Source organism: Prosopis cineraria, unplaced genomic scaffold, assembly GCF_029017545.1.
Source record: "Prosopis cineraria cultivar Desert tree isolate PC_DT_omini unplaced genomic scaffold, ASM2901754v1 PC9, whole genome shotgun sequence".
Classification (NCBI taxonomy): Eukaryota; Viridiplantae; Streptophyta; class Magnoliopsida; order Fabales; family Fabaceae; genus Prosopis; species Prosopis cineraria.
The window spans coordinates 2,165,591-2,190,951 of NW_026555340.1; the positions used below are offsets into that span (position 1 = coordinate 2,165,591).

At 33.9% G+C, this 25,361-nt stretch overlaps 1 protein-coding gene across 1 annotated transcript; it reads left to right on the forward strand.

Annotated features, from left to right (window-relative positions):
- The first annotated feature begins 5,400 nt into the window (after nt 1–5,400).
- LOC129319805 (pre-mRNA-processing factor 19 homolog 1-like) lies at nt 5,401–24,899 on the forward strand. Its single transcript, XM_054964878.1, has 18 exons — nt 5,401–5,557; nt 5,690–5,775; nt 6,186–6,257; nt 6,392–6,454; nt 9,325–9,411; nt 10,238–10,385; nt 11,000–11,121; nt 11,490–11,606; nt 12,084–12,179; nt 12,286–12,345; nt 12,916–12,990; nt 13,501–13,605; nt 13,830–13,949; nt 14,047–14,124; nt 14,200–14,296; nt 14,400–14,451; nt 24,250–24,320; nt 24,407–24,899. The coding sequence occupies exons 1-18, from the start codon at nt 5,545–5,547 to the stop codon at nt 24,517–24,519; spliced, it is 1,575 nt and encodes a 524-aa protein (XP_054820853.1). The 5' UTR covers nt 5,401–5,544; the 3' UTR covers nt 24,520–24,899.
- Nucleotides 24,900–25,361: the final 462 nt, after the last annotated feature.

Consider the following 25,361-nt stretch of genomic DNA (forward strand, 5'->3'; position numbering starts at 1 on the left):
TCTTTAATTAGCAATTAATTCCAGCTTAAAAAATTCAAATGTTAGATGTTAGGCATTCATTATCTTCAACTCATATTGGGTCAACACATTACCAATTACACCAAGCTTTTCATTCATCCAAGCTTCCATGTCACTCTTAAAAGTCATCATGTCATTCATTGTAATACTTTGAGACCTGTCATCAACATTGTCACACATAAAGTTCTCTTAATATTAAATTGGGGGAGGCTCGAAAGGATAATCAAAACTTTCAAATGGATGAGGATGGTGAGAATAAGGATTAAATTGAGCATGATTTTTAAAGGGATGGGGATGATAATGATAAGGGTTGATTTGATCATGATTTTCAAATGGATGAGGATGATGAGGGTAAGAGTTGAAATGAGCATTGTAATCAAACCAAGCCATCAATAAAGCATGGAACTAAGCCTCATTAAGAACAACTTAAAACAGGAAAAAAAAAAACTAAGAAAAGCAATCAAGACAAAAAACAAAGCGCAAAACTCAAATCTAGAAAAATACACAAAAATGGGAAAAATAATTGAAAATTTGAAAACTCAATTAAAACAATTGAATTTGGCCAAATTAGGGTAGACTTAATACCCAAAGGTTTAGGGTTTAAAAGGCTGAAAACCTTTAGACTAAAAAGTTTTGATATTTATGTTAAATTGATTTATATTATTATTTTTACTCTCAATAAAATATGGAAAAAATAAATTTAATTTTAGAAAAATGATAAAAAATATATATTTAAAATATTCAATTTAGTTAACCCGTCTACTGATGCCATTATCATTTTTCAACTCAATTAGTTAAGTATGTCTAAACAATCCTTGACTTGTGGCGAGCTAACCTCCGAAAAATTATCAATCTCGTTTTAAATGAAATTAATAGCCATAAATCAATGTTTATGTGTACACACAATGTCATTACGTCATGCTTTCATATGTCGAAATCCATGTGCTATGGGAATATATTTTATGAATTGTGGCTGCATTAATTAATTATGAGCTTAAGTAATTAATTTTGGTTAGTTATTAAGCCTAGAAACACTCTTTTTGTTCTTGTATTGATCATAATAGGTGAACTATATAAGCAAGTTTATTGGATAAAAGCTCAACCTATAACCCTTTAACTGTCAGTTTTATCTTTACCACAAAGCTAATTGAGTAAGATAGCTCATGGGAGAGTTAGTTAATTAACTAATTATACTTAATTAAGTGGTAACTAACCTAAACTTCAAAATGTTTAACATCTCAAAGTACCAGTTTGGATTTTAGTTGGATATAATAAATTATGAAAATAATTAATTAAGTAATAAATTTTAATCATAATTGATTATGTTATATTGCAATCTATTTAGATACTTTTTTTTTAAATTAATTTTAACAAAATTAAAGATGTTTGGATAATTTAATTAAAATTAATTTTAGCTATATAAATTACTATAAAGGACATTACTTTTCAAAATTAAATTATTAATATATTTGTATCTAATATTATTAAATTTTTTAAATTTTATTTAAGAAGTAAAATATATTATTTAAATTACATATCTAATTAATTATAAAAATTTAAATTATATTAATATTAATAACTTAATTTATGTAAATAAATATCTCAATATATCTTAGTTTAAATAAATTTAATAAAAGAGAAAGATTTAAATTTTTAAATACCAAATATTAATTTTTTTGATGATACAAAGTTTGAATTTCATTAAGAAAAAAAAAAGAAAAGAAGAGAGTTTGGTTTTATTTTTGTTAAATTATGCACTTTTTTTATAATTTTTTCTTGGACCCTTCTTTATAATTTTTTCCAATGCTTTTTGGCAAGCTTTTCTGCAAATGTTCAAATTCTCAGCTTCCAAGAAAAATTAATTTTTGGCCCAAAAATTGATTAACCAAAATGTTGGGTGTTTGGATAATTTTGTAAAGAATCAATTTTTTTTTATCCAAAAAATTGATTTTGAACTATATCCAAACACACACAAAGTCTTTTATAATTTATTCTCTCCATCTACTTTATTGTACTCTCAAGCTATATACCTCTTTTGATCTTTATTGAAGGATATTTTTAATTACTTTATGTATTTTAAGAAAAATTAATTTTTTCTCTTGATTTTATAAAAAATGAGATATACTTTTATTTTTATCTTTAATTTAAAATCATGGTATAACCACATTAAATATTTTACGTTAATTAAGAAAGAGTACAATTGAAAAAAATAATTTAATTATTACAATGTGTTATATATTTTGAATAAAAAATTATTTTTAGAAGGTATTTTACAAATAGGATCAGAGAGAGTATTCTTTTTGTAAAGCTAAGGAGGTCTTGTGGGTTGTGAATCTAATCACTCTCAAGGTAATCAAAATTCTTACTTGAGTTAATTTTTTTTTTTGAAAAATTAATTTGTAGGCTCTTATAGTTTGCATCAATTTTGAATTAGGACCTTGTAATTTTTTTTAATCAAACCCTTATAATTTAATTGATTAAATATGTTAATCCTTAAAGATTAAAATTCTTTATTCTTTCCTTTTAAATAATAAAATTAAAAACTTTTATATTTTTATTAAAAGATTATGCAACTTTAGAATTAATTACATACTCCCTCTATTAAAAAATGTAAGATATTTTTAACTGAATCTCATCCTCCAATAAAGCAATTACTTATTTTTAAATTAACCTTGTCTTTCCATATTTATTTTTATTAAATACTCTACAATAAATATAAAGTCATTATCCATAAAGGCAATAATTACACCTCAAAAGACTAAAAATGCTTTATATTTTTGAACACCTAACTCTTCAAAAAATACCTTACATTTTTAAATGGAGGGAGTAATTTTTTATAATTCAAAATTTATATAATTAGTTTATGTCTTCTAAATAATTTTTCAAGAAATAGAATTTCATAAACAATTAATAAAAATGTAAATACTACATTAAAGGGAGAATCACATAGGGCCCTTGGAAAGAAAATATTTACATAGAAGGCCTAATATATTTTGATATTTTTCTTTCAACTCAAGGGCCTGATCTGCAACTCTATTTTCCACTAAAATCACCAAATTACCCCTCAAATAAACAACTACTATTCAACTCTACATTTTCTTCCTCACTCTTCCTTCTTTTCTTCCTCTTCTTGCATTGATTCCCTCCTTAAACATTAGTCTATTATTCAAATTGATGGACATTTCGTTCTCTATTTTATGCGGCACTAAAGAGGAAAATGTGACCAAATTGCGTAAAAAGAAATTGGTTAGGGCTTTGAATTAGGGGAAAATTTCAGTCAGGGATCCTTGACTGAACTTAATCAAAAAGTGGACCCCATAATTTTTGAAATTTTACTGAAGGACCCATACATAATTTTTCTCAAATTTATGATCGACATGACAAAATTGCCCTTATTTAAATAAATAACATAAATAACTTGTTCGTTCCCATCATGTATGTTGTTCATTTACTTAAAAATGTTGTTCGTTTTCTTATTTTACTTGTTTATAGGCTTAGTTTCACTTGATTTCATTCTGTGTTCATTCATAATAAGACGATTTTTCGTTCTCATATTGTATGTTATTTATTTACTTATAAAATATTATTCATTTCTTTGCTTCACTTGTTATGACCTTTTAAATGAAATCAGGTGAAAGTAAGTCTATAAAACATGTGAAGTAAAAAAATGAATAATATTCTGTAAGTAAATGAATAATATATATTAAGAGAATGAGCAAGTCATTTATGTTGTTCATTTAAATGAGGGCACTTTTGTCATTTTCGTTACAAATTCAACAGAAATTCTGTATGAGTCCTTTAATAGAAATTCTCTTTTTTATTAAGTTCAATCAAGGGTCCCTAACTGAAATTTTCCCTTGAATCAGCTTGTGATCCATGCATCCTCATTCTCCATATCTGGTTGTCCATATGCAAGTTTTCATATCCTTGTGGGGGGGTTAGGAACCATCAAATATGAGTGTACTTTGAGCTACTAGTTTGATTATTTGAACTTAGACATTCTAGTATTTGAATCTCCTACTAGCTTAGGTTGCTGATAAATCTAAGTGATTGTAGTTGAGTTTTGCACAAGGCAAATGTTGGGATCTAAAATTGCCCATGAGTTAGAAATGAATTTTGTGATGTTAAAACCATAATGTGGTGTTGTAAAAACACTAATTGTAGTTATAAATTTACAAACTGATGAAATTTTGGTTTGGAATATGTTGGAAATAAAAGTTGCCCTAAAAACTTTTACTTGTCAATGTCTTAATTCTAATTGTAAAAATATGAACTTTTACTTGATACTTGTGTAACACAAATGTTTACTTGTTAAAACCACATGAGTGAACATTTTGTTGTAAACAATAAGACCTTAATTGCTATTTGCAGACATTTTATTGTAAATTTTATCTAAGTAACTTGTAAAAAAAAATGCACCACCATATTTGTCTTATAATTAACATTTGACATTACTAACAAAAAAAGCTATTTATGACAACATCGACACAATTCTAGAGTCATCCTAATCCCATTTACATTTACATGTTGGATAAAGAGTTTGACTTCTTGAAAAGATATGAAGTTGTCAAATAACGAATAATTATTTGTTAATATATGAAATTAAAGTTGCCAATTTTTAAATCTATAATTATAAAAATATGGATTGTTACTTGTCATTTAAGAACCTTAACTTGTGAATATCTGAACTTATAAATTTTGAACCATGACTTATCAATATTTGAACTTATACTTGTAAATTTTAAACCCAAATGAAATTTATAATAGAATGTCTATAAAAATAATTAAAATCCAATTATTTTTTGTTAGATTATGCAATTACACCCAAATGGGGTGCATTGAATGTTAAGAAAATTTTCAATTTAAACAAATTTTTTTACAAAAACTCAATTAAATATAAGGTATAATAGAAGTTTATCAGTTTTTGGATAGTCCCCTCTTCTCCCCTTCATATTGCCAAACAAAGGGAAGGAAAATTTTATGCAAATCTCTCTCTCCTCTCCTCTAAGCCAAATAGAGGTAAAAATGGGTCATTCCAAATTTTGGCATCAAAACTTTGAAGATGCAATAGAAGTTCGAAAGTTTTTTAATATTACCAAACAAGCTCATCCAAAAAGGGGAAAGAAAATTCTCCCTTTCCTCCAGCCAAACAGAAGGTAAAAGTGGGCCATTACAAATTCTAGTATCAAAACTTTCATGATACACGATATGCGCAATCCTATCTTTGTTTAAAGTTCAAACACACATTATAGGCGTTGACCAATGTTCACGATGGGCCTAAACAAAGACACATTGTGGGCGTTGATCTTTATGGGCCTACTGTATTGGAGCGGATCTTCCCCATCTCTCTGCAAGCCGCCCCAATTAATGCCTGTTTGGTTGATGGAATACCTATTTTTCCTCACTTCCTCGAAGGCGTCCACTACACTGCGGTATCTCCGCCATAAGAAGTTTTATTGCAGCTCGTAAAATCTCAAGGGTTTGCGGGGTGCAAAACCCAAAAACCTAGTTTTCGGTTCAGCCATCATGAACTGCTGCAGTAAATCTCTTTCTCTCAATATTTTCTTTGTGTTTCTCTTGTGTTGATTTAACTCTGCATTCGTGGGTTCATGTTAAGTTTTCATTTCTGCTGATCTTCATCTCTTCTCGTTGTTCTTCACCGTCCCTGCAGTCTCCGGCGAGGTGCCCGAAGAGCCAGTAGTGTCGAAGAAGTCTGGGTTACTCTATGAGAGGCGTTTAATTGAGAGGCACATTGCGGTACCTTTTTCTCTTTCTCAGTCTTGTTCTCCTGCATTTCTGCTCTGCCATGTTGAGCTTGCTGAAACAATTTGAAATTGGGTCAAGTATAGGTTAGGGCGAAAAATTAATGAAAAGAGTAGATGATTTTAAATACCATGTTTTTTTAAGTCAAAAAGTAAAAGAGGCGAGAACATGATATTTTGGGTTTTAGCTCCGCCTTGGAAATTGGAGTGCATAATTGCGTGAGATTTTTCTCCCTATCAGGTTTCCTCTGACATTTAGTATCTGAATTGAGGAATATGGCTAGTTAAATCAACTAGTTTGTAGAGTCCTTGAGGTGATTGGTTATTCGTGAGTTGTATAGCAATGGATGCTCTCATCACTATTGTTTTCTGAAGGTTTTTTAATTTTGTTAATAAATTGCGTAGGACTATGGAAAGTGTCCAATTACTGGAGAACCTCTTGCTTCGGATGACATAGTTCCAGTAAAAACAGGCAAGGTATGGTTGTACTGGTATTGGTAATAAAACTTTATATTGAGCCTATAACTGGACTAACCTTCTCATGCTTTGTGGCTCTTTGCTTTTCAACATTCAATTATTAGGCAGTTTAATCTGGATAATTTGTGTTGCAGATAGTGAGGCCCCGGCCTGTACAGGCAGCAAGTATCCCAGGCATGCTTGGAATGTTCCAAAATGTATGGCTTTTAAGGCTTTAGGACATTTTACTGTTTTGATATATGATATATTTGCTGCAGAACGTTTGTAAACTTGTATATTTATGTGCTTTCATTATTTTCTGTGTTGGAACTCTAAACGTTGTTGCCTGTTCAGTGGCTAGAAAGGTCTAGTGCTTGACTGTTAAATTGTTTCTTTCTAACAGGTCTTTTTGTTTCTTGGATGATAATAACACTCAGAGTTTGAATCTTCTGTCAATTGAGTTTCTTTTTTTTTAGTATTTCATATAAATGTAATTCATCTTGACATAGAAACCTATATTATATCTCTGGTTTTTTTCAATTCTGTGCTGTATACGACAGAGGGAAAACTCAATTAGTTTGAAGTCTAATCATTTTATTGTAGTTCTGGTATCTTTTCTCATTTTACTATGTTGGAGATTGCATTATTATGCGCATCATAAGTATGCCAAGATTGGGGAAATTTTCTTCTATGCAGTGCAGCCTCAAATAATCGGCATGTTAATCTGTTATGTGATAAAAGAATATTAGTTAAGGGGTGTTTGGTGGTTAAGATTAGCTAGTTAGGGATTTTGGGTATTAGGCTATAAATAGAGGGGATTCGGGGTTAAGTTGTATGCATTTTAGGCTTATGAGTGATAACAGATTCCTTCACTCTCTGTTCTCTCTTCCCCCGTCTCTACTATCTGTCGTCTTCCTCTTCCTTCTCTTTCTCTCCCCTGTTTTCCCTTCTTTATCCCTCTTCCCTACTTTCCTATATGTCAGTGGTATCAGAGCCACTCCTTCGTGGAGATACATAGGACTGTGAACAGCATGAAGCAGAAGGCAGGCCTGCATAGGATTCATGGAGAGTTTGAAGTGGGTCAATGGGTTTGTCTCAAGCCACAGCTGTATGGGCAAATTTCTGCAGCTCCTAGGAGCTCTTAGAAATTGGCTCCATGGTACTTTGGACCATACAGAATCATTCAGATGGTAGGATTAGTTGCTAACAAGTTAGAATTACCCCCAGACTCAACAATTCATCCTACTTTCCATATTTCTGTGTTGAAGTTATGCCCTGATCCATCTTTTAAGCAGACGCATCTGCCAATCCAACTTAGTTCCAGAGGAGGTTTTAAACTAAAGAATGGGAAGGTGCGAAGGCAGAATCATAACTGAAGTGCTGGTGCAATGGAAAGGCCTTCTGGATGAGGAAACCAGCTGGTTTCCCTTTTTCAGTTGCAGTAACAGCATCCAGCTTTCATTGTAACAGACCCGTGAGGTCAAGGGTTTTTGAAGGTGGTGTTGATTTGTAATTTGTAAAGTTAAGTAATGAAGATAGTTAGTTAGTAGTTAGTGACCTTTAGAAGAATAAAAAGGATCAGGTCAGCATCTATGTATATAGAGGGTGCTGTAATCTGAAACTATATTCTTAGCTAATATTCAGAATACTATTAAGAAGTCTCTCTCGTCTCTCTCTATTTCTCCTCTTTCTCTATTCTTTCTACTACCATACGACATAATCATGCTGAGCCAGTGAATATTCTGAGGTAAGAAGGAAACGGCAATTTTTTTTTTTAAGAGAAGGAAGAAAAGGAAAAAAACCATCTAGAAATGATGATTGTCTACACTTGAAGAATAATGTCAAGTTGACACTACCTAGCTTCAGGGAGAGTGATGGAGAATGCAACATGATGTAATTATTGTAATTGAGTTGTTCTTATTTATTTTGTTTTAATTAAGGTTTATTTGTTTATTTTAGAAGCTTCTTTTTGTTTTTAAATTATTTGAAGTCTTCTGTTTAGATTTTGATGAGAATGTCCTATTTTTAGATTAATGCCTTTTAGTTGGGCTTGGAGTAGTAGGTTACTCTTGTTTTAATAAAATAAATTTAGAGGATCATTAGCCCTGGATTTCTGCATGTGGCCATTCGGGATTAGTCTCTTGTATGGTCATGCCTGAACGGTTGGGAGAGGCATATTGTTTGAGTGGTCTTGTGAAAAGTAAAGGCTTAGTTATTATTAGAGATAAGAAAGACCTGTTGTCATTGAAAGCAAAAATTAGAGCTAAAAATTGGGTTATTAGGCTTTTTTCATGGTATAACACCTATGAAAAAAATACTTGAATGAGAGGCATTATTCACCTAACGAGGATTTCTGTTGCATATAGCTTTGATTGGTCAAAAGTCAGGATGGTAAACTTACAGTGTTTATATTGTTGGATGGAACATAGCCTAGAACTAAATACTGTGATTGGCCAAGGAATTTTCACTTTTAACATTAAATCTAATGAACACATCCATTTGATTTTCTAAACATAACCAGATTTCTAGAGATTCTGCAGAAGTAGATTATAACATACCACAAAATCCTGCTTTTGTCAAATTGAATGGCAATGTAGACACCTTTTCCTGCCAGTATACCTAAAAAACTCTGTGTGGGGGATTTTGATCTACATGATTACATGTAAAGATTGCACTTTTAAGTTGGAGTGATATGCATCTTGTTATTGGCTTGTTGGGGTGCATTTATTCAGGATTTTTGACTGAATTGTTTGAAGTGACATCTATCAGTTGAGATCTTTTAAGTGCTTCTAATTAGTTATGCAGCTTTCATTTTTGCCTGTACCTGTTGTTTGTTTGATCCTAACTCAAATTCTTGCTTGTCTCAATGTATTTGATCTTAGTTTCTGAAGTGTTTTTCTAACAGCTAATCTTGTGAAGCTGTCCTATCTTTTTATATCCTTTTCATCACTTTATCATGCTTGGCTTGGCTTATAGTTTTACTGCACAAGATTTTGAAAGAAATCATAAAAATTTAAAATTAGTTTGCTTAGCATGTGCTTCTTTATGTAGTCTGCCACTTATGGTGAGTTGGTTTTTCAACTTGTAGGAATGGGATGGACTGATGCTGTCTAATTTTGCATTGGAGCAGCAATTACACACAGCAAGGCAAGAGCTAAGTCATGCTTTATATCAAGTAAGACCAACAAAGTCATGTGATATGACTATAAAGTTTCATGCCTTTATAGAGTTGTGGGAGTTTGTTGACTGGAAGTGATTTATGCTTCTTTATTCTGGCAATTGAGAATGGTCAACTTAAATTGCGCCTTCCATTGTTATATTTGAAAGTGCAAGTGGTTTATTGATTCATTAGAGTATGCGTTATAATTGTGTCTAATAGATGGCTCATTTCCAGAGGATTTTAAAGATAACTCTTGATGTTGTGATGCATGATAAAATTTCCAGTCTTTATAGATTTGTGGAAGTTTGTTGACTGGAAGTGATTCATGCTTCTATGTTCTGTTGTTCCAGTAATGGTCAATTTGAAATTTGCTTTCTATTGATATATTTGAATGTGCAATTGATTTATTGATTCATTAGATGAAGTGTTGTAGTTGTGTGTGATAAAGGAAAATTTCAGAAGATTTTAACATTTTAACTCTTGAAGCTGTCTTATGCATGAAAAACACATAATTTCATTTGTTCTTTTTAATTAAAAGTTTTAGTTTTTATTAATTATCAACTACAGCTTGTGCAAGTTAATTGTTTGTTTTATTGTATATAGATAAAAATTGATATAGTAAATTTTTTTAGATTCTGTGTCATATCAACAATAGTTTGTTACAACTGTTTTGTGTTTATTTTCTGGAGAATACTGCTCTGGTAATCTGGTTTTGTTATTAATTTTTTGTTCGATTCCAGTCATTTTTCCATTTTTGTTTACATGATTGTTTAATATTGAATTTAGTTTGAGTTACTTTATTTGCAATGCTAGAATGGCACTTAATTAGTTTAATCTATAGCATGATGCTGCTTGCCGAGTGATTGCAAGGCTTAAAAAGGAAAGGGATGAAGCAAGGTCATTACTTGCACAAGCAGAAAGGCAGTTCCCTGTTTCCGCACCAAATACAATGACAGCAAATGCTGTTGCTCTCAGCAATGGGAAAAGAGGTTTTTTTTTTTGGGGTCAATTTTACTTGTTCCTCTTTATCTTTTTTCAATGTTGAGAAAATCAGAATGGACCAGCATCAGACTGGCCCTGGAGGAGGCACACAACAGGCTTCTTACAAAATCAGTCAAACAAGAAAAATTAATGATATCATATATAGATTCTACCAACAAAGCTTTCTTACCTGATATCATATATAGACAGACACATGGTAATAAGTATTAATCCATTAGAATTTAATGAATTTAACCTTAATATCATGGTAATTGATTATTCAGTACTTTTTACTTTAATTTGAATATTAAGATATGAATGATCAAATGTATTATTAATTAATGCTATAGTTTCTTGTGTGTTTGTATATATTTAGATAATTATATAAATTTTTTAACTAATATGTCATTGAAATTAAAATATATTAATTTAAATATGATTGGTTTGACCACAATCCAACCATTGAACTGTGAACTAGTGTTTTGACTTATTCAATTGCCAGTCCTGTTTTCATAATATTTTTTTTTAATACTCTACTGTGGAACGGTTGTAGAGATGATATCTGTTGTAATCGGGTTTTTAATGTCTGCAATACTAACTTGAAGTGTTCTTTGTGTTTTAGCTGCTGAAGATGAGGAACTGGCCCCTGGTGGGAAGAAAATACATACTGGAATCACCACTGCCATAATTGATGAGCTGACTGAGTGTAATGCATCTCTGTCACAGCAGAGGAAAAAGCGGCAGGTATGCTAATATAAAAATTCATTCAGCATTGAATTTCCCATGCTTTCTCAATTTTTGTGGTCTTGTTTTATTTTTAATGGTCTTAGCTCTGCATGATTAAAGTTTTCAGGCTTGTCTGAATCTAATAATTTTTTTTTTCCTTTTTGAATTGTTTATTCAACTTACATGTTCTATCCTACCTATCTGGTCTGGTTAAATTGAAGTAATATTGGTGTGCTTCTGGTGAAAATGAGATTTGTTTTTTAACTGTCATCTGGCAAAATATTTTGACTTTTTCATGTGCAAGTCAAGCATTCTTCTTTACTTTTCTGATTTTGAGTTGGCTGTATGCACATGGTTATTATGTTTTTGTTTTCTTGTTTATTCAGATTCCTGCAACTTTGGCTCCTGTTGAGGCTTTAGAGGGATATACCCAAATATCCAGTCATCCCTTTCACAAAACGAGCAAACCAGGAATTGTATCTATGGATATCCTTTATTCTAAGGTATGGAATTCAATATCTAATTCGGTGGAACAATAGAATAAGGTGCAATTAATGTTTTGATAAGCTCTTTTGATGTCCTAATGAAGCTTGATTAGCAGTAGAAAGAAAGATAAGTGCAGCCTTGACATTTTAGTATGTTTATTGATGTATGAAAAGGGTTGTATTTGGCTATTTAAATTGTATAGCACGCTGATTTTCATAATAGTATTTGGCAATTTAGCTATTTATGCTTCCTTATCTGGTCTGCATTTTGAAGGATGGCATTTGTCTTTTTATTCTTATAGTCTTTTATGTGTTATCTTGACCATAACCTTTCTCTAATTGGTGCTATGTTTTTTTTTTTTACATTTTAATTTCCTTGGTGGGCCCATAACTTTTGAATGACCTGCTTAGGATGTTTACTGGACCTCTTGAGCATTCTTTGAACTTGACAATTACTGGGTACTGATAAATGATTATTTCTTGCTTGGTTAACAGGACTTAATTGCTACTGGAGGGCTAGATACGAATGCTGTAATTTTTGACCGGCCATCAGGGCAGATATTATCCACACTCAGTGGTCACTCAAAAAAGGTTTCTCTTATCCCCCCACTCCCAAAAAATAGGGGGGCAAAATAATAACTTGCTTGAATTTTCTTTCCCAAAAATCATTCATCTGATTAACCATTTTTTTGGGTAGGTTACAAGTGTGAAATTTGTAGCTCAGGGTGATCAGTTTTTAACCGGTTCAGCAGACAAGGTAAATTGCTGTTCGTTTGTAATTAATATGTTAGTATTCTTTCCTCTAGGTAAAATTCTTCCCTGATCTTTCGCATAAATTTTTGGCACAACAGCACGTAATCAAGATTGTGCTGCGTTAATTCATTCTCCATCTTTCAGTCTGTAGTAGGTTGTATTAGCCTTGCATTTTTGTTTTTAAGAAGTCATATAGTTAACTATCAGTTGCTATTTATAAACTAAAAAGGGTATTTATATGACTACAATTGTGACAATGAATTGACTTTAAAGGTGGAGAATAGTTTTGCCTGCAAATTTTTTCCTATGATATGCACGGTTACTATTACTGCATTATTTTAGTGGATTGATGTTCTTGTGCTTCCCCCCTCAAGTGTTCTTCAAGATATACCTCCTTTCTGTTTGTTTATTCTGTATTCTCTTTGCAGCTTGCTCTGATGCTCTGAGCACTTCATGAAATATATAATTAAGTAGTTGAATGCAAGTTTTACCGAGAGTGCAAATTCTATTACCAGTCTGTCGTTTTTATTAACTGTCTTCCATATTGATGAAGGATTCTTTATTCATATTGCAGACAGTTCGTTTGTGGCAAAGCTCAGATGATGGTAACTATGTCTGCAGACATGTATTGAAGGATCACACAGCTGAGGTAAATGAAATTTATTGCAGTAAATCACAATCCATGGCTAGTCTCTATTGAAAGATAGGTGTTAGCAGTTGAAATTGTTCGTGTGTGATCTCCATTTAATAGACATGCTTGTCCTATAATTATTAGTTCACAAATTTAAGCTTTGTGGGTTTCTTGTCCAATTTTTCATTTTACCTGATTACTGATTTCCCTGTTTTTCTTGCTTGGTTCATCAATTTTCACAAGTCTGTAGGGCATTCCTGGGATCTTCAGCAGAGGAATTTCATGAGCTAGATTTCTGTATGATAAATAGTATCACTAATCACTATGAATTGATGAAAAAATTGTTTCTAAAACTCACAAAATTCTTGAAAATTTGCTGCATGTGAAGTTGCATGTTCTTTGCTCCTGTAAAAGGACTTCATACTGTTCTGTACCTGAGGTCTTCTATTTTATGATTTACACTTTATTATGGTTGTCTCATTTAGCTGCTACGTAATGTAACAATGACATGCCTTTTCAATGTTTCAGGTGCAAGCAGTCACTGTCCATGCTACCAACAATTACTTCGTCACTGCTTCCCTTGACAACACGTGGTGCTTTTATGAGCTTTCTTCAGGGACATGTCTGAATCAGGTATGATCAGTTTTACAGACAAGCAATGAAGGCAAGGCACTCAAGATTTTAATCTTCAGTAAATAATCTCTCCGATATTGATATGCATTGGGCAAGATATACTTTTTCTTTTTTTGTTATCACTGTAATCCTCTCTTTGGATTTGGTAGGGTTTTCTGAAGACTGAATTTTCTGAATTTCTTGATATGTTCAATTAGAAAGACAAGTCATGATAAATTTTGCAGGTTTCAGACTCTTCTGGATCTTCTGGAGGCTATACATCTGCAGCTTTTCATCCTGATGGTCTCATTCTTGGAACTGGCACTGTAGAAGCTCTTGTTAAGATCTGGGATGTAAAAAGTCAGGTAGGTAGTCTCATTTCTTATATTCTAATATTGGTATCTGTAACGTTCCTGGGTGATAGTTTCTATATATATTTATTTTTACTTTATGTTCTTGCAGGCAAATGTTGCTAGATTTGATGGACATGTAGGGGCTGTGACTGCTATATCCTTTTCTGAGAATGGTTACTTCCTCGCGGTAGGTGACATAATGTAACACAAAAAGGCAGGATGGTTGTTCATAGTATTCTTATTATGCTCCTAAATTTGACAGACTGCAGCTCATGATGGTGTCAAACTATGGGATCTACGAAAACTGAAAAACTTCCGGACTTTTACTCCATATGATCCAGACACTCCAACAAATTCGGGTATTCATTTCCATATCATTCCTTTTTGATAGGCATGTATGCGCGTTGATAAAGGTATACATATTTTGAAAGATTTTCATGTGCTTGTGTTTGATGCATGCAGTGGAATTCGACCATAGCGGTTCCTACCTTGCAGTTTCAGGATCTGATGTAAGGTAAATGATGGTTATTGGAAAACTGCTGTTGAAGTGTAATGACTGAGTGAGATCCAAACCCATGATTAAACGAAATAATCTAATTATAATTCAATAATAAAGGGTGTACCCTAACATAGGTAGGCAATCAAGCAACCTCTTAAATTTATCTCAAGCACAAATTTTTCTTGTCTAGTTTATCTAATAAGACAATTCAACCAAAACCTTACTTTGGGATAAGATATCCTAAATCCTGCCGGGAGAATAAAAACTAATTCAAAGATCTGAATATATATTGGAAATTCAGAATCTTTAGTTACACTTTTAGTGCACTTTAAATAAAATGTTGAAGATTGATGTATTGATGCACTTATCTTTTTGGTTTTGCGATGCAAATCTAGTCCATTATGGGCTCTCGTGTTTAGCACCTATTGCTGATTATTGGGTTTTATTTTTTTTGAGTATTTTTTCTGTTTTTATTCTTCTGTTTTATTTGTAATTTTTTAGGATAGAATCTGTTTGAAATTATCTGAATCAAATAAAATGATTTACCCTAGGCTACCTAGCTAGAGATGGAAGGCTTGTTGGCTTCACTCTATAAAGTTGCCCGACTAGCAGAATAAAGAGTAACGAATTGAACAAGACAATAGTGACGAATTTATTCGTACAATAATACTTATTCCCCCCCCCCCAAAAAAAAAAAAACCCTTTTCATAATGCATTGTCCTTTCTTTTAAAAAGAGAACTTTTGACTTTTTAAAGGGAGAAATAGTTTAAATAAGACGACGGGCTTGATATGCATTTATTTGAAGAAAGCATTGGGGAGGTGGTTGTAAAAACATCAACAACAACAACAACAACAACAAGCCTTTATCCTACTAGGTGGGGTCGGCTACATGGATTGCAAGACGCCATTGTGCTCTATCATTTATTAAGCTTTTAGAAATATTATTAATTAAGAGATCACGTTCAACAACTTCCAAGAGTGTTCTCTTAGGCCTTCCTCTACCTCTCTTAATCGGACTCAAAGTTATATGTTCCACTCTTCTCACTGGTGCCTCCCTTGGTCTTCTTTGTACATGCCCAAACCATCTCAACCGATTTTCTACCATTTTTTCCTCAATAGGTGCCACCCTCACTTTTTCACGTATGTGCTCATTTCGAATTTTATCTTTACGTGTATGTCCGCACATCCATCGTAACATTCTCATCTCTGCTACTCCAACTTTATGCTCTTGCTGTCCCGTTAGAGCCCAGCATTCACTACTATATAACATTGCCGGTCTGATAGCAGTACGATAAAACTTTCCTTTAAGTTTATTAGGCACCTTACGGTCACAAATAACTCCTTTAGCTTTTCTCCAATTAAACCACCCAGCTTGAATTCTATGTGAAATATCTCCACTGATTTCGCCATCATTTTGAATAATGGCTCCGAAATATCTAAACTTTTCCACTTGAGGTATAATTTGATCTCCCAATTTCACTTCCAAATTATTTTCGAATAGTCCTTTACCAAATTTACAATATAAATATTCCGTCTTACTTCTACTCAGACGAAAACCTTTCGACTCCAATGTCCTCCTCCATAACTCAAGTTTGCAATTAACCTCTTCTCTTGTCTCTGCTATAAGAACTATATCATCCGCAAAGAGCATACATTTCGGGATTTCCTCTTGAATATGTTCCGTCAAAACATTTAAAATCAAGTTGAACAAATAAGGACTCAGAGATGATCCCTGATGTAGTCCAATCTTTATAGGAAAATCCTTTGTTTGACCACTAGGCGTTCTTATACTAGTTTTTACCCCCTCATACATATCTTGTATGGCTTTAATATAAGCAATCCGTACTCCCTTTTTTTCCAACGCTTTCCAAAGCACTTCTCTTGGTATACGGTCATAAGCTTTTTCCAAATCAATAAAAACCATGTGTAGATCTTTATCTTTACAACGATACTTTTCCATTAATCCCCTTAGTAGATAAATCGCCTCTGTAGTTGATCTACCTGGCATAAAACCAAATTGATTCTCAGAAATACTTGTCTCCAATCTCAACCTGTGCTCAATTACTTTCTCCCACAATTTCATTGTGTGGCTCATGAGTTTAATCCCTCTATAGTTAGTACAATTCTGAATATCTCCTTTATTTTTATAAATAGGAATTAATGTACTTCTCCTCCACTCATCAGGCATTTTCTTGGACCGTAAAATCACATTAAATAACTTAGTTAACCATCTCACCCCTTCTTCACCTAAACATTTCCACGCTTCGATAGATATACAATCAGGTTCGTTAGCTCTACCATTTGCCATTTTCTTAAGAGCTTCCTTTACCTCCTTATCACGTATTTTTCGATAGAATGACAAATTTTGTTCTCCTTCACCAGTTACTAAATCCTCCAAGTTACTAGATGAATCCTCTCCATCATTGAAAAGTTTAGAAAAATAAGTCTCCCATCTATTTTTAATTTCATCATCTGTAACTAAAATTCTTCCCTCTTCATCCTTAATACACCTTACCTGTTCTAGATCTCTTGATTTTCTTTCCCTACTCTTGGCAATCTTATAAATATTTTGCTCTCCTTCCTTCGTCTGAAGGTTCTTATAAAATTCTTCAAAAGCTTTGGAACGAGCTTCACCCACAGCTCTCTTAGTTTCCTTCTTAGCCATACGGTACCTCTCCCAATTTTCCTCATTGTTACACAAATGTATGGCTTTAAAACAGTTCTTCTTATACTTGATTTTGTCCTGTACACTATTATTCCACCATCAAGACTCCTTATCTCTCGGACCAAAACCTTTCGATTCTCCCAAAACTACTTTTGCAACCTCCCGTATCTTTTTAGCCATATCCTCCCATATGATGTTAGCACTTCCCTGAGAATCCCAAATTCCTTTATACAAAAGATTTCGCTTGAAAATATCTTGCTTCTCACCTTTTAATTGCCACCACCTAATCCTTGGTGTTATTACTTGTCGACGTTTTTGGATTTTACTCAACTCCGCCTATGTTTATAGCCGGTCCCAAGCCCGGGTAAAGGAGGAGGGTTGTGTTAGGCCATCAACAGCCAATGTAAAAATTTGTTGAATCTATCATGAACATGGACAATAGACGTTATAATGTTAATGCTAGGTCGTTGCCCGTAAGTAACGCGTTGCATGGCTCGAGTACAGTGATAAGTGAGTTAGAGCCGCTGCATCGGCGCCCGGATGTAGTGTTAAATGAGCAAGGGCTACCACGTCATTCTGGACGCACGCGGCTAAAGAAGTTAGTCCATAAGAGCAAAATTAGATTTGGTACTTGGAATGTTGGGACATTAAATTGTAAATCTGTAGAGGTTGTAGGGGTTATGATTTAAAGGAAAATCAATATCCTTTGCTTGCAAGAAACAAAATGGCGTGGAGAAGAAGCTAAGGATATTCAAGGTTTCAAACTTTGGTATACAGGAAAAGTAAGTGCACGCAATGGAGTAGGCATCATTATAGATAAGGAGTGGAAGAAGAACGTTGTAGAAGTCAGCAGAATTGGAGACAGAATTATTTCTTTAAAAATGATAATTGGACGTGAGACTGTTAATATTGTTAGCGCTTATGCGCCGCAAGTCGGGACAGAAGCCAGTCTTAAGGAATTATTTTGGGAGGATCTGGAGGGGTTGATTCGACACATACCACAGAGTGAAAAGATTTTTATTGGAGGAGACTTTAATGGGCATGTCGGGAGGGAAGCTGGTCAGTATGCGAGGGTGCATGGTGGTTTTGGTTTTGGAGAGCTAAACAATGAAGGGCAAACTTTCTTGATTTCTCATTGGCGTATGATTTTAAGATTGCCAACACTTGTTTCAAGAAGAGAGATGAGCATCTCATCACCTACAAAAGTGGAGCCTCAAGATCGCAGATTGATTTTCTTTTGGTTAGGAACACAGATAGAAAACTTTGTAAAAATTGTAAGGTGATCCCTGGAGATGCTGTAACGACACAACATAGGGTCCTAGTCCTTGATGTGTGTATTATGAGTAAAATCCAAAAACGTCGACAAGTAGTAACACCAAGGATTAGGTGGTGGCAATTAAAAGGTGAGAAGCAAGATATTTTCAAGCGAAATCTTTTGGATAAAGGAATTTGGGATTCTCAGGGAAGTGCTAACATCATATGGGAGGATATGGCTAAAAAGATACGGGAGGTTGCAAAAGTAGTTTTGGGAGAATCGAAAGGTTCTGGTCCGAGAGATAAGGAGTCTTGGTGGTGGAATAATAGTGTACAGGACAAAATCAAGTATAAAAGAACTGTTTTAAAGCCATACATTTGTGTAACAATGAGGAAAATTGGGAGAGGTACCGTATGGCTAAGAAGGAAACTAAGAAAGCTGTGGGTGAAGCTCGTTCTAAAGCTTTTGAAGAATTTTATAAGAACCTTGAGACGAAGGAAGGAGAGCAAAATATTTATAAGATTGCCAAGAGTAGGGAAAGAAAATCAAGAGATCTAGAACAGGTAAGGTGTATTAAGGATGAAGAGGGAAGAATTTTAGTTACAGATGATGAAATTAAAACTAGATGGGAGACTTATTTTTCTAAACTTTTCAATGATGGAGAGGATTCATCTAGTAACTTGGAGGATTTAGTAACTGGTGAAGGAGAACAAAATTCTATCGAAAAATACGTGATAAGGAGGTAAAGAAGCTCTTAAGAAAATGGCAAATGGTAGAGCTAACGGACCTGATTGTATATCTATCGAAGCGTGGAAATGTTTAGGTGAAGAAGGGGTGAATGGTTAACTAAGTTATTTAATGTGATTTTACGGTCCAAGAAAATGCCTGATGAGTGGAGGAGAAGTACATTAATTCCTATTTATAAAAATAAAGGAGATATTCAGAATTGTACTAACTATAGAGGGATTAAACTCATGAGCCACACAATGAAATTGTGGGAGAAAGTAATTGAGCACAGGTTGAGATTGGAGACAAGTATTTCTGAGAATCAATTTGGTTTTATGCTAGGTAGATCAACTACAGAGGCGATTTATCTACTAAGGGGATTAATGGAAAAGTATCGTTGTAAAGATAAAGATCTACACATGGTTTTTATTGATTTGGAAAAAGCTTATGACCGTATACCAAGAGAAGTGCTTTGGAAAGCGTTGGAAAAAAAGGGAGTACGGATTGCTTATATTAAAGCCATACAAGATATGTATGAGGGGGTAAAAACTAGTATAAGAACGCCTAGTGGTCAAACAAAGGATTTTTCTATAAAGATTGGACTACATCAGGGATCATCTCTGAGTCCTTATTTGTTCAACTTGATTTTAAATGTTTTGACGGAACATATTCAAGAGGAAATCCCGAAATGTATGCTCTTTGCGGATGATATAGTTCTTATAGCAGAGACAAGAGAAGAGGTTAATTGCAAACTTGAGTTATGGAGGAGGACATTGGAGTCGAAAGGTTTCCGTCTGAGTAGAAGTAAGACGGAATATTTATATTGTAAATTTGATAAAGGACTATTCGAAAATAATTTGGAAGTGAAATTGGGAGATCAAATTATACCTCAAGTGGAAAAGTTTAGATATTTAGGAGCCATTATTCAAAATGATGGCGAAATCAGTGGAGATATTTCACATAGAATTCAAGCTGGGTGGTTTAATTGGAGAAAAGCTAAAGGAGTTATTTGTGACCGTAAGGTGCCTAATAAACTTAAAGGAAAGTTTTATCGTACTGCTATCAGACCGGCAATGTTATATAGTAGTGAATGCTGGGCTCTAACGGGACAGCAAGAGCATAAAGTTGGAGTAGCAGAGATGAGAATGTTACGATGGATGTGCGGACATACACGTAAAGATAAAATTCGAAATGAGCACATACGTGAAAAAGTGAGGGTGGCACCTATTGAGGAAAAAATGGTAGAAAATCGGTTGAGATGGTTTGGGCATGTACAAAGAAGACCAAGGGAAGCACCAGTGAGAAGAGTGGAACCTATAACTTTAAGTCCGATTAAGAGAGGTAGAGGAAGGCCTAAGAGAACACTCTTGGAAGTTGTTGAACGTGATCTCTTAATTAATAATATTTCTAAAAGCTTAATAAATGATAGAGCACAATGGCGTCTTGCAATCCATGTAGCCGACCCCACCTAGTGGGATAAAGGCTTGTTGTTGTTGTTGTTGTTGTTGTTTTGTTTTTGGATTTTACTCATAATACACACATCAAGGACTAGGACCCTATGTTGTGTCGTTACAGCATCTCCAGGGATCACCTTATAATTTTTACAAAGTTTTCTATCTGTGTTCCTAACCAAAAGAAAATCAATCTGCGACCTTGAGGCTCTACTTTTGTAAGTGATGAGATGCTCATCTCTCTTCTTGAAACAAGTGTTGGCAATCTTAAAATCATACGCCAATGAGAAATCAAGAAGAGTTTGCCCTTCATTGTTTAGCTCTCCAAAACCAAAACCACCATGCACCCTCGCATACTGACCAGCTTCCCTCCCGATATGCGCATTAAAGTCTCCTCCAATAAAAATCTTTTCACTCTGTGGTATGTGTTGAATCAACCCCTCCAGATCCTCCCAAAATAATTCTTAAGACTGGCTTTTGTCCCGACTTGCGGCGCATAAGCGCTAACAATATTAACAGTCTCACGTCCAATTATCATTTTTAAAGAAATAATTCTGTCTCCAATTCTGCTGACTTCTACAACGTTCTTCTTCCACTCCTCTATAATGATGCCTACTCCATTGCGTGCACTTACTTTTCCTGTATACCAAAGTTTGAAACCTTGAATATCCTTAGCTCCTTCTCCACGCCATTTTGTTTCTTGCAAGCAAAGGATATTATTTTTCTTTGAATCATAACTCCTACAACCTCTACAGATTTACAATTTAATGTCCCAACATTCCAAGTACCAAATCTAATTTTGCTCTTATGGACTAACTTCTTTAGCCGCGTGCGTCCAGAATGACGCGGTAGCCCTTGCTCATTTAACACTACATCCGGGCGCCGATGCAGCGGCTCTAACTCATTTATCACTGTACTCGAGCCATACAGCGCGTTACTTACGGGCAACGACCTAGCATTAACATTATAACGTCTATTGTCCATGTTCATGATAGATTCAACAAATTTTTACATTGGCTGTTGATGGCCTAACACAACCCTCCTCCTTTACCCGGGCTTGGGACCGGCTATAAACATAGGCGGAGTTGGTTGTAAAAACATCAATTGAAAAAAATTTAAAATTTTGGAGTTTACAAGGCATTGTGTTTCAAAAGCCAAAATTTTAATTTGATATGCAGTTTTCTGAAACTTTATGTCAACATCATTATTTAACTATACCTGAATTCTTACTCCAATTTGAAGAATTCAGCATTCTGCACTGCTTGCTTACTTTCTTGGGCACTATTCTCTTCACATGTTCAATAAGGCATCAAGTGGCCATTAGAACGTTGGCAGTTTTACCCTCTCCATTTTGAAGAGCTGAAAACATTTCTTGTTTGTTTTCTCTAAGTTCCACTAGTTTCGTTATCAGCACTGAATAATAAACTGTCATTATAGCAGTCCTTCGGTTATCCGAGCCGAAAGTAACCAAATCTTATAATTTCTATGATCATGTCTACAGATTCATTCTTCATCATTAGGACATTGCTGAGTTATTTGTTTATTTTCCTTTGGAAAAGCATAATTTTAGGTTCTTGCACTTTGCTCGTGTTTTGTTATTGGTCTTTGTATTTTTTTTTTTAATATTCTAGGTCCCTAATCCAGAACACCAAAAAAAACAAAAGTGCAGGGACCTAAAACACAAAAAAAAAAAGTGTAAAGACCAATAGCAAAATGAGAGCAAAATGCGGGGACTCAAATTTATGTTTTCCTTTCCCTATCTGTGAAAGGTTACCATGCATTTAGTATCTTTACTGTCTTCATTATTAATAACTAGAAGCCTAATCATGCTTGTCTTCATGGATATATATTTGTTTGTTGATTATAACTAATTAGCATCATAAGTCAATATAGTCATGATTACTTAACAATAGAGGATATTGTGGATCCTCTATATGAGTCTTGTTTAACTAGGTGGGTATCAGCTGCATAGAGTGCATGATGTCATTGTGCTTTATCAATGACCAAGCCTTTGGATATATTGTTAACTAGAGGTTTGGTTAAACAATTTGCTTGAGTGTTTTCTTTAGTCTTCCTTTGACCCTCTTCATGGTTCAAGACTATCCGTTCAACTCCTTACTAGTGCCCTCCAAGGCCTTGTATGTATATGTTCAAATCATCTCAAATGATTTTCTATTATCTTCTCAATATTTGCTACATTTATTTTTTCTCGTATTTGCTCATTGCAAATTTTATCTTGTGTACACTCACATCCATTTTATCATTCTCATTTTGTTATTCCAACTTTGTTTCCTCGTCTTTTTAAAGCCTAAGATTTACTATCATATAACCTGATTGGTATTATAGCTGTTCGATAAGACTTTCCAGTCACAAATAATTCTTGTAGCCTTTTTCAATTTGAGCCAACTAGCTTGTATTTTATGTGTAACATTCGTATGAATTTCACCAGCATTTTGAATTATTGTTCCTAAATATCTAAACTTTTTACTTGTGGTATGATTTGATTTCTCTGTCTCACTTTTAAATTACTACTAATTGACTTCTTATCAAAATTACAATGCATATATTTTATCTTACTCCTCAAGCAGAAGCCCTTCGACTCTAAGGTCCTTCTACATGACTTAAGTTTGGAGTAAATCTCCTCTTGACTTCGCAATTAGAACTATGTTATTTGCAAAAGGCATACAATTGCAATTAGAACTATGTTATTTGCAAAAGGCATACAATTGGGGGTTTTCTCTTGAATATGTTCAGTCAGAGCATCTAAAACCATGTAAAACAAGTGAGGACTCAAAGATGATCTTATAGGAAAGTGCTTTGTCTAACCAAATGTTCTTATACTAGTTGCTGCCCTCTCATACATATCTTTTACATATTTGATTTAAGCAACCCGAACTCCTTTCTTTTTTGAGGCTTTCCAAAGTACTTTTCTTAGTATATAATCATAAGCTTTTTCCAAATCAATAAAAATCATGTGTAATTTCTATTTTTGCTTTGATACTTTTCCATTAATTCCTAAATATATCAGTTATGGTGTTGCTCCTTTTGGCATGGAACCAAATTGATTCTCAAAAATACTATTTCTAAGCTCAACTTATGTTCAATCACTGTTTCCCACAATTTCATAGTGGGGGTCCTATGTATTGCTCAAAATTTGGAAAATGAGTCATTGTTCACAGCTTATGAATAGTGCAGCTTATGTGAGATTGTATAACCTAGAGTTGCAAGGGCTAAGAGTATCAGGACATATGGAATTCACCCTCAAGATTTAACCTCCAATTCTTAATTTTGTAGTGGTGTTTATCCTTGATTCATAGTCTACCTAGGGGCTAATGACATCATTTACTTGAACTATAACGAAACCATAAAAGTATTTTGCACTGTAAAGGCCTGAAATTTGTAAACCCATATAACATTGAAAAAAAAAAAAAATTCTTGAAATGATAAGGTGGAGGGTTGGAGTAAAAATTAACTTAAAATTGAATTCTGGTCATGCAAAGATCTTATGTTACCATGGGGAAAATTTCTGGTCATGCAAAGATCTATGTTACCATGGGGGAAAACCTGAAAATGACCCTGTTGAATGTTCAATGGCTCTGATCTGCTTGAACGGGGGGCCTAAGATCAGCTTTTGCATCCTCTTCATTATGCTGAACGCTCTCTCTTAATTTTATTTGTTGTTAGACTTACCTGTGGTGGCTGGTTACTTGTGCAGGATTTACCAAGTTGCAAATGTGAAATCTGAATGGAACTGCATTAAAACTTTCCCTGATTTGTCTGGAACAGGTTCGTTATTTTTGCCCTCAGGCTTTTCTTTCCTAGTTTGTCATGTTCTGTAGTTACTAAGATGCATACACGTAATTCTTTCACAGGAAAAGCCACCTGTGTTAAATTCGGTCCAGATGCAAAATATGTAGCAGTCGGATCGATGGACCGTAATCTTCGAATATTCGGCCTGCCCAGCGAAGATGGCACTACTGAGTGATAAGCTGCCACCAGTTGGGAACGTCCAATTTGATGGATTGAAAGCAAAAGTTGCTGCAGTTGTAGTTTCAATGCGTGGTCTACTTTGGTGGATTTGAAGAGTCAATGAAAGTTGTGATTCTTCTGATTGTTGAGTGTTTTGGAGCTTCTGGATGGAGGCAGTGTACTTCCAGAATTTCTGCAGCAGCGTTACTTGTATTGTTGCCCTTGTCCATAATCGGAGAGGACTGGAAACATAAAGCATACGATTAATCTGTATTATTCTTAGCAGTTAGATTATTTTGTAATGTGATTCCTTACTAGTGAGGTAACTGAAATTTGTCGGCCATTTTCTATTTTCTTGTACTAATTTTGAAGATTCTAGCATTTTTGTTGATTTAATAGACATGACTGACCTTAACTAGTAAACAAAGTATGGCAAGACTGAAAATACCCAAACCATCTCATCATCATCATCATCATTTTATTTTTTTTGAAGAACGTAACATAAATCTCTTGGAATAGGTCATTGTCAGGACTGTTAAGTATTCTTAAGTCAATAGTTGTATGTGGATATTTATGAGCTCTTTGTAGTAATGATATCTTTTCCTATCTTAGTTAATTTAATTGATGTTGGTTGACGCTCATATTAGAACTTCCAATGCAAGCCATAATCACCTTACAAAGTTGCTCTTCAATACCCAATTCAATTAGAACGACTATGATGCTCTCTTCCATTTCATTCTGCCATACGCTTTCTTTAAATCAACTTTGACAGCCACCATTCTACAATGTTGCCTCAGGTTTGAGCTAAACCTTGATCCTCCAAGGGTGGACTGCTAAACCTAATACTTTCCAAACTTA

Coding starts and splice junctions, on each gene's coding strand:
- LOC129319805 (XM_054964878.1), top strand. Junction 12,346..12,915: donor TAACCGGTTCAGCAGACAAG/GTAAATTGCTGT, acceptor TTCATATTGCAG/ACAGTTCGTTTGTGGCAAAG. Junction 14,452..24,249: donor GTTTCAGGATCTGATGTAAG/GTAAATGATGGT, acceptor TTACTTGTGCAG/GATTTACCAAGTTGCAAATG.